The 9994-nt window shown below is 45.4% G+C and overlaps 1 protein-coding gene across 1 annotated transcript in view; it reads right to left on the reverse strand.

The window, feature by feature from the left end:
• Positions 1-3983, reverse strand: part of T265_00554 (hypothetical protein) — a gene marked incomplete at both ends in the record, with an annotated part of 38020 nt that extends 34037 nt beyond the window's left edge. Inside the window, one exon of the mRNA XM_009164358.1 lies at positions 1087-3983. Coding sequence (XP_009162622.1) covers positions 1087-1140 — 54 coding nt within the window. The remainder of the gene's footprint in view (positions 1-1086) is intronic.
• Positions 3984-9994: the final 6011 nt, after the last annotated feature.

The raw sequence follows: 9994 nt of genomic DNA on the forward strand, positions 1-9994 counted from the left end.
CAACCACGTGAAGGGTGGAAGAGAGCCAGAGGCGGTCAAACAATGACTTGGCAGCGAAGTGTGAAAGCCATTACCAGCAAACTCAGCTGCGCTGGTAATTGCCGTCTTCCTGGATGGGGACCCCGTGACGGGCCACATCAATGGCTGCAGACATTGTCAGACATGGCCCAGTCGCGCCCTCAATGGCGCTCGTGCATCAAAGCTATTGCCTTCAATGCATAGCTCCTTTTCCACCACCACCCCCACGTGACAGCCTACTGACAGTGCTGGATTTATGCACCAACTTACCAGCTCGCGCTTGCAATGCGCAGCTACCTACCCCCTCCCCCAAATCATCGGTGAACGAAACTGCGGCAGCTGCAACCACTGTACGACGAGTACGCGGTTATTACAACTGACAATGATGATGATGATGATGATGTTGTTGTTACTGCTGGTGAAAATGTCACCTAAAGCTGTCATGTGTAGTGAGAGGCATAGGATGTGCCATGCTAGGTAGGCAAGCATATCAGCGCAGCTTTAGCCACATTTCAAAAGCGATTGGGCCGGTGCAGCTTGTTCCCAAGAATGTCAATTTCGAATCTGACAAGAGACATTCTAATCGAGTTCAGGTACTCCCAAAACATTTATATTGAATCAAACACGATGCTCTAACTCATCATGCTTTTCTGAAAGTCTGTGGTCGTTGATCACCGGTAAGGTAGCAGTTACTGTTTCAGTACTAGTTTATCCCTCTACAAAGATCTAGGTTTTATGACAGTCGAGCCAGCCCCGTTGGTTATACAGTGTTGGGAGCCATGTGGATATTCGCACAGTTCAGCATTTGTTCATAGTGCGTCTTACATAGGAGTTTGTTGTTGGCGCTTTAAAGAAGTTGATAAGGTTTTTCGAAAAAGTTTGGTGACAATCGGTAGATTTATTGCTGGGCAACGTTTCGCTTTTGGTAAGGTGTCACCTTTTATTTACGGAAAGATGCTATCCAATAAGTCATTCCTTAAATATGAACTGAATCGTCGTCAAAAGCTCCTCGGGATCAAGGGTTAAACCAACCTAATCCACCTGAAAGTGGAGAAATTAGCGCCTCACCTTGAGCATGTCAGCCGGATTAGCAATAGCGTTTGAAAGTCCACCACTGAACATGGCTAGACATATATTTACGAACAGAGATTCATCTGTAATTCGTATGATCAAAACAGAGTGTACCCAAGGGGTTTGCAACGAACATCCGCTTCATATTATTGTACAATCCAAATTTAATTGTTCCGTATATCATTTGACGGAGAACGGCAGCAGTCAGACTAAGCAAAATGGAACCCAACCTTATTTGAACTCACCCTTGATAAAGAGAGCGCACACCTTCAATCTGTCCCACCGTAATTATACAGTGCAACATGCCTCGGTATGGACCACCAACGAATTTCGCGGCCGAGCCACTGATCATTTCTCCTTGAATCTGCAATCTAGTCTTCGAAGTGTCGATCGGAAAGGTACCTGGGTGATAGAAAATGGATAATTGTGCACAACATACAGGTTTCAGCAAAGATCGCAGCAGCGCCGCCATACACGAAGGGTCGCCATCCCGTAAGTTTCAGTGTCTCTGGCCTCACCATCAGAAGTTGGTGTCTCCGAAAATTCCACCGATCGAGCTCCCATTAGCCGAACAATTCAACGGTTAAACTGATCCTTAAACCCCGTCCAAGTGAGCAAGCTTTGTAATGTTTTCCACGGCGTCCAGAGAGTGGTCAAATCAGAAAGCGATAGTAACCTTCAAAAGTCGAATAGATAGATCAGAAAGAATGTCTTGCACAGACCGTAAGACACAATAAAAGCTAGTAGTTGCGCTGATAAATGTTCAAATGTTACTTCGACGCCTGGTGGTGTGCGAAAAACCTTGTCAGGTAATCCGAATTGAGACCAGTTTTAGAAACAACTTGCATGGATTCCCATCGCAGCAGTGCTGACAGTACTTTTTTGAGTACAGGATCTGGAGCCACGTCTGTACCATTTATGTCCATTTATGTTTTAGGTATAGTGTCCCCCAATAGGAACCAACTGTGAGACGTGAGCAAAATGGATTTCTCTAGGAAGTGGCCTTATTCTGAAGGGGTCGATGAAGTGGCAGCTGAATGGTCCCTAGGTCGAATAATTGGGCTTCGAAGAAACCTGTTATGTTTATATTGAACACTATTCTTTCGATTTTATCCTGTCTACAATGTATAATAGGTAGGAGCATCACCTAAATTCCTTTTCGCGCGAAATCTCAAAAACTGAAACCGGCACTTTGCGACCTAGTCGTCAACCTAAACTCGATCTCCTGTTTCTTGGCATTCTCTGACGTATTTCCGTTCAACCTGTCTGATCTTTCTCAGATTTAGGATAAGGATCATAACATGGAGAAAATTATCCACGGTGGGTGTTCAACATAAATTCCTTGGTGAATAAACGCTGGTATACTGGTCAAGCGATACCACTTGTAGTGAAATATAATCCAACAAAAGAAAGATTGGCCCACATGCCGTATTAGTACGTCGATGAACTACACAGTCTAAGTTCCAAACTACATGAGCTGTCTTGACTGATGCACAGTGCGCCCGACAGTTGAAGAAGGGACTGACCAGGTGCGTTTATCGAAAACTTCAGAAGTTGAGGAAAAAGCGTCCAGCCTGAGATACAGGTTCCCTTCCTATCCACTATCCTCCGTGGACTATATTTGCCTCGAGATATAAGTAAGGCAGAACACGGACTGTAATTGTTCACCGGCAAAAATCAATGACAGGGTGACCGTGGTGTTTGTAGAAGTATTTAACATGTGGACGGTGAACGTAGAGGTGAAAAGTGCCTGGGCAGATACTTAACTCAGGAATCAATTGCACCGCCCAAAGAGCATCTCCCAACAAGGCTACATCTCCCGCGTAACCATGCTGGATACCCTGCAACCAGGAAGAAGCTGTACTCCAGTTGCCAGGGTCAATGTTTGCTTGAATATGCCACCGATGGACAAAACTGAGGGGGGACAGAGATATCTGGCTTCGGTTGTTTTGGAAGTTAGTACTGCAAATAAATTACCTGCGGTCAGTACAAGTGCAGCGGGCGTCCGCCTTTGTCCGTGTGTCTCGATCCCAACACAAAACGACCGCCTAACTGAGCCTCCACATTCATTTCCCCGGCCAAGATGTCTCAGCGGTTGAGGTGCGAACTTACTGACCGCAAGGTCCCCATCATCTCGACTGTTCTTGCCTAGACTTGGGCATATCGTTCAGCTGTAACACCCTTTCAGTGCCTAGCTGCCGTGCTTCCTTCAGGAACAATGGCAACTATACACATAAAAGGCCTCACAGATAAATAACGACACCCCGGGCAACCACAACAATAACTGAGCTATTAGCCTGCCGCACTAAGGCGCTCAAAGTTGTAGCGTCTGACTTTGAGAGTATCAGAGTATGCTGTGGTGCAAGCAGATGCGATGAACGGGCAGCGATTATAGGTGCATTTATGGGATACTCTCACACACGTTGCCAAATGAAGCGACTGTCAACAGCAACTAATCACACGGAGACCCTTCAGCCCGGTGGCTTAGAACAATGCACAACCCAGCAGAACGAGTAGCAATGGCTGAATATGCAACTAGAAGTGAGTAGAAACTGACAGTAGGATAAGTTCAAAAGACGTAGTTGGGTCTTGAACTCTAGTTTCAGAGAAAGCCTACATCAAAAGAAAACGGGATCAGTGTGCATGAAAGCTCATTCTCTTATCCAGCTTGTTTCAGAATGCGAACGTTAAAGGCTGGAAGATAAACTGAGCGTCAGGGTTTCAAGAATGATTTCGAAGTGTCTACAGCTGTTGCGGCCGGGTCATCCACAGATACCGCAGTTGAGGGAAATGGGCGGCGAACAAATTTGTCAAATCTTGAGGATAGGTCTATGCAGATGTCGTTAGCGGCGGAGTGAGAAAGACGAATACGTTACAACGAAGGCAGGCGTCATTATTAGTGCTTTGATTTACCCGCCTTACTGTATGCAGTAAGACAATCAGGCTGAGGGCTCTACACGACAGCCAGTGTGGCNGGGCTCTACACGACGGCCAGTGTGGCATGAGATTACATGTAGGTATACAATTTATAGTTGCACGCGGCCTGGGGTACTTCTAGAACTCCCAGGCCCATACAAGAGCCTTTGGCCTGAAAGCCTCATCGCAGAGCACCGGTAGTTGACTTAAGACCGTCAGAACAGAACAGAACATTTTTAAAACGCGAGTTGCCACACATGCCTACATTTTTAAAACGCGAGTTGCCACACATGTCCCAACCTCCAACCTGGAGCACCCGGAGACTGTTATTCAGGCCTTCACCCGCTAACTGGCCTGGTATGAGTGACTGGCAGTGTTACACGTGCACTCCCCAGTATAGCTCAATGGATTACGGATGCGAACAAACAGTCACATCGCGATGGGGACCAGTCTCTCAGTGACGGTCTTTAGAGAGCTAACGATTTCGTGTATTCCTTCGATTATTGACAGACCAGGCAATCGTATCACAGCTTCTGTTAGTTGTAACAGCAGTAGTACGATGGTTTATCTGTTATTCAAAGTGTCCTGTCAATGTACCAAGATTGAACCACGAAAGTACGACGCCCAGATGACTAAGCAGTCGTGCAAGATATGGTAAACTTCGGAACTGTTCGACGTTGAATCAATCTGTCTCCAAACCCAATGACTGGCAAGATTCCCTCAAGGATAGGCATAATTTGCATCCTACAAATGCGGTTTTAAATATTTCAGATTATAAACGGCCATGGAAACATTGAAATTACTACGGTGGATTTTCCACTTCTGTGTAAATGTGTGGCGGATACTCCCATAGTGTCAGATTTCGGTGGTCGAAATGTGAACGCACAATAACTATGAGAGAAGTAACGTTCTTGTGCAATCCAGTTCGGTGATCAGAGTAATTATGCGCCAATGTATCTGCTTTACTGCGGCAGTTCGGACGGTCGATATTTATGTCGATAGATATTTACGTCGACTGGTTTGTCGGATATGAAGCTATGACTCGTTATCCTTGCACGTGATATGAATGCTCAAGTCGATCGTATGAGCTCTTTGAAATTCAATCTGGATGTTCGACCAGGAGACGATGCTGCACAGACAATGAAGAGCGACTCCTCCAGTTGTGCACTGACTAATGAGTGTTTCTAACTAGGACGAATTCCCAACGCAGACGCTCATACCTGGCAACCGCCAAGTACAAATCAATCATGGACCCGACCGGATTGCGTACCTACAAGACACAGATGTAAATCCATGAGTAAAGACTGTCACTACTTCTGACACACAACTTGATTCCGAGTGAGTACGTCTGTCAATTCGCAAGTTACCAAGAGCCCGTCATCTTCGGAGAACCACCGTAGCTCAAAAGTACAAATCCTAACTACCTCAACTACTCTCTGCAATGAGTCAACGCAGTGCTCGTAACGAAACACGGCAGAATGAGAAAGGGACTATGCTGGTGGCGTTCAAGACTATCAGACTTCTCTGATAAAATCCAGTGACCACATCGAGATCGCTAATCTCGTATGATGCTAGGGAATCCATAACAGCAGCAGAGTGAACACAGAGAGAAGCAAATGCGTAAAAGTCAAGTTGGATTTCGAGGAATACACTCATTTGCAAATCTACTTGGTTTTCATGAAGGACTCAGTCGAATCTCTCGGTTATGATATTCTACTGAATGTGCTGCACATAGGCCGCCTTATGTTTCAGTTGGCACAATATTCGAGATATCGCAGTACATTTTCATAAAGGAAATTACTCACAAGGTTGCTAAGTTTGAAAATCCTGAGTCCTTACGATTTGAAAATCTGTTAATCGAAGCCTCCAACACTGGCGCCAACGTATTCAAATTTCTCGTCCTGTTTCTGTTCACGACCATCTAACTGCGTTTGACACCACTGCAGTCGGTGCACTTAGCCTGCTATATTATCGGTGAGCATCCTGGTATCCGCTTGATATCGCCCCTAGCTGAAAGGCTACTTGCGTGCCCCATTCCGGCAGCCGACGTATGTTTGTACCTAAGGCAGCCTAAGTTCTATTACCATCCAACCTCAAGCAGATCTCTTCCTGCGTTCTCTCAACAGTATACTGATTTCCGCGTAAACAGATGACCACCGCCATGTAGGTAAATGTAGTCCCCATATTTTTGCGCTTAGCCACTTATTTGGGAGATTGGCTAGTCCTAGGCCATAGTCACCAGTTGTAGAAACCATGAATTTACTGTACAGTGGTTGTAACTGCCACGGGCCACACAACAGAGACCATCAGAAACAATATTGTCAGCCCAGCTCAGAAAACAATAACAGGACTACATAACGTGACAGTAATCAAAGGCCCTCGCCTCATACCAAGTCACGATTTCCCTACTGGAAAAGTAGCACATGGATGGACGACATTAAACTGACGTGGTAGCAACTAGAGATTATTCCAGTATTTGCAGAGTTAGCTTAACTCAAACACTCAATAAACGTCTGAGATTGCACGCGCAACTATACGCACTCATCACACCCCAGAAATGGGTCTCGCTAACTATTGCAGACTCTTCGGTCGCATGTTCCCTACATCGGCCACCACGTGCTCGAGGGTGGGTGAGGAGAGTCTGTGTACCCACAAGCCAAACCGAAGCAAATGATTGGCTCAAGCGCCACGGCGTGACAAGGACAAACAGACAGCGCCATGTAAAGACCAACACCCCAAGTGAGACTGAGCTTTAAAACTCTCACTTGCCATTGGGAAGACAATTTTAGGGCAGTTTCACAATGGATGGTACCAGGAATAACATTGTTTCTGAAATTTCATCACAATTCAGAAATTGTTGCACAGGATCGCGCTTAAGACCAATTGGCCGAGTTTGTTCTTGCCGCTTCGTAGCTTCCCTTCATCGTAAAGGCACACGTCCGAAAGATTTGTAGCGCACTCTTTAAGTTCTCAGCGCTTGGTAGCATGCTTACCAGAGCGATGTCTCATAACAACCATTCAATGCTGATTTAACTAGGTCCTACCTGCAGCTCGAACAACCGTTGTAGGGGCTATTCCACGCAACAACTACCCAAAGTGTGGAAAATTGCGTCCTAGTAAAAGTGCGCGTTCTGAGCCACAAGATCTAAACATGTCTTCGATGTGAATTAGTCCGGTCAATGGTGAAAAATCTATCTGTCACACCTCGTTCACACAATGCACAGGTGAACATTATATCCCCTCGAATGAGACGTTAGGCTGTGGAAACAATTTCAAACACCTAAAGACGCGTTCTCTAATCAGCATATTGTAGGCCACTAGCCCTCTTTGCATCCGCTCGGTGGACACGCTGAATGAGGCCTGCGCTCTACTTGAGTCTTAGATTATTGCCAAATGCGATGCATTAAAATGGGTTATTACGAGAATGCAAACCGTTGCAAAATATGGTAGTTGGTGAGTGCAACATTTTAAGCGGTTACTTCTTCACGGATTGACGTTGATGCCTCCAGTATACGCAGGAAGCGGCCGTGAAGTCCTAACGATGTACTTGTTACAATGTGACCACGTGTGGCCGCAGTGCAGCATCAGCGTCGAACACTGATGTCATGCTGTCGATGATGATGATGTGGCTGCATTGTATTTGTACCTGCCCTTTGTTGGAGAGCCTGGCGGTCTCGTGCCATATGTTCATCAAACACAACAATCTTGCCAACTATGGTTGCCCCAACCGGGCGCACACAGAGCAAGGAAGTAGGTTGTGCTTTGATTTTGCTTTCATGTGCACCGTTTTTATGTCCCTTTGGCTGTTTTATTCGCTAGTCGGTTTTTCCGCTGTAAAATCCACCCTGTCCTCAGCGCGCCGTGCCATCGGAAGCAAGCGGGTCGAGTAAAGAGACTGTGATCAATTTGTTTCTTGAAGAACATTATTACTTCCGTTGAATCCTTCCTTATATTTGGTTATGAAGTTCGCACTCAGGTTCCCTTCCTCGGCATCTTCGTTGCAAATGTTAGTTTTGAAGCTGTATTTTCCTACCCACTGACCCCAGTCTACCCGATAACATAATTTTGTTTGCTTTATACTCCCCAGATTTAACAAATGAAATGATTTCGTTCTGCGAACTTCATCACAACGCTTTTTCTCATGGTCCCATGAGGTACAACATTGTCAGAAAACAGCATGAATTGTGCAATGGATATATAAGGGCCGTCTCTGGGGAGGATTTTCATCCCCAGATGTGCATAACTAGTCTGTGGACAATGCAGCGCCAGGAGGTAATTCTAGATAATTTTCCAACACAATGACATCATTTCTATTACGAGTATGACTCACCATAGTTTAAATACGTAATAAAGCATGTCTAAATTCGCTGCCTGTCATACTTGCTGGGCACGTGTTCATGTGCGGCGCTGAGTATGAAGCATTGATTTTGTGCGGCAACCTAACGCGTCATACTCGTAACTGTACGCGCTCCAGTTTAACTCTGCTACTTAAAATAAACACCTGGCTAGCGTTTGTGCGAACCGATTTATACAAGGCTCCAACAATGCACACAAACCTAATCTAACGGAAATTTCGCTTACTTCGACTGTTTATCATAACTGTTAGGCCTGTGTTTATGTGCAATGCTGAATTTGAGGCCTCAACCATACCCAAGTGCCTAACCCAATGGCCAAAGTAGGCCCTTCGTACTCATAACCGTACGCAATGTCACCCACCATGTCTATTCATAGTAACTGCTGGGCGCGCACACACGCTCGTAACTGACTCACCCCACAACTAGACATAATAAGTAATCCAACGACCAATGGCGGTCCTTCACATCCATACATATTGTCCGTCTACCAACACCATGCCTAAAAAATACAGAACACTAACAAATAGTGTTTGCACTTATTCTTTTCACCAGTACAAACCTAATATGTGGTCAATCCAGTTCTCAGTTTCAGGGTTGCTGAAAGGGAAAAACAATATAATAAAAATGCTTATTCATAACTTGTGGGTGGCATACCGTCAGCACGATCATACATTTACAGCCAGAATAAAGCATGACTAAAGGGATTTGCGGATACTGAGGATTGCGCAAAAAGGAGGACAATGTCAAAAACAGTGTGTAAGAGTCGATGAGATAATAAAACAGGTCTATTTCTCAACTTGCAGGGAACGTGCCGACTGACGCCTGATCGGGTGGTTACATCCTGAGCAGGCAACAACACAACGGGGGGAAGGTTCAACCAACAAAGCATGCTTATTACATGGAGAGTCGTCGCATTTGCAGGACCCAAAAAACTAGAACAGTGGGCATGAGGTCCAACTTATTCAAAGATGAAGCCGGCTGACATGAAGGTGAGAACCATTGTAGGTTATGAGTAGCCTTGGCCGGTTGGGTAAGTGGCCAGAGTCACAACAAGCAAAAATTGAGAGAGAGGGAATAATTCGAAGTGGAAGCAAATGGCAAGTTTTGTCTCGAAAATATGGTTCACCCTGGGACTAAGAAGACTCACTCCAGTGTTGAAGCGGAGTCAGCTATAAGAACAGATTCGTTGGGAGGACAGTGCTAATGCATAGGGCCAAACGAATATCGTATATAAAATTGACCTAGTGGAAGGGGCAGTCCGAAATTGCAACAGAAAACCAGGTTGCTCAAATCCGAACGAACGTTTCATCGTACACATCTTCCGTGATATCATCTGAAACACATAATAAGACAAATTTGTAACGGCTAACTCACTAAGTGCTTCATAAATCCCCTTGTCCACAATTCCAGATCGCTGAAGATGGAGTCTTATGGTTGTAAATGTAGGCTGGCTACTTGCTCAGTTAGTCCCAATAGCGATAATGAGGGAGCCGATTATTCAATAGTGGGATTCAGCAACCATATGCATCATTCGGAGTAGAGAAGTTGGGGCTAAAGAAGGGTGTATACCTGTTGATGGTGAGACCAAGTATTATAGATTTCAGCCCTGGGACCCAAGGACTACACGAGTCCCT

Source organism: Opisthorchis viverrini (assembly GCF_000715545.1).
Source record: "Opisthorchis viverrini unplaced genomic scaffold opera_v5_5, whole genome shotgun sequence".
NCBI classification, from domain to species: domain Eukaryota; kingdom Metazoa; phylum Platyhelminthes; class Trematoda; order Opisthorchiida; family Opisthorchiidae; genus Opisthorchis; species Opisthorchis viverrini.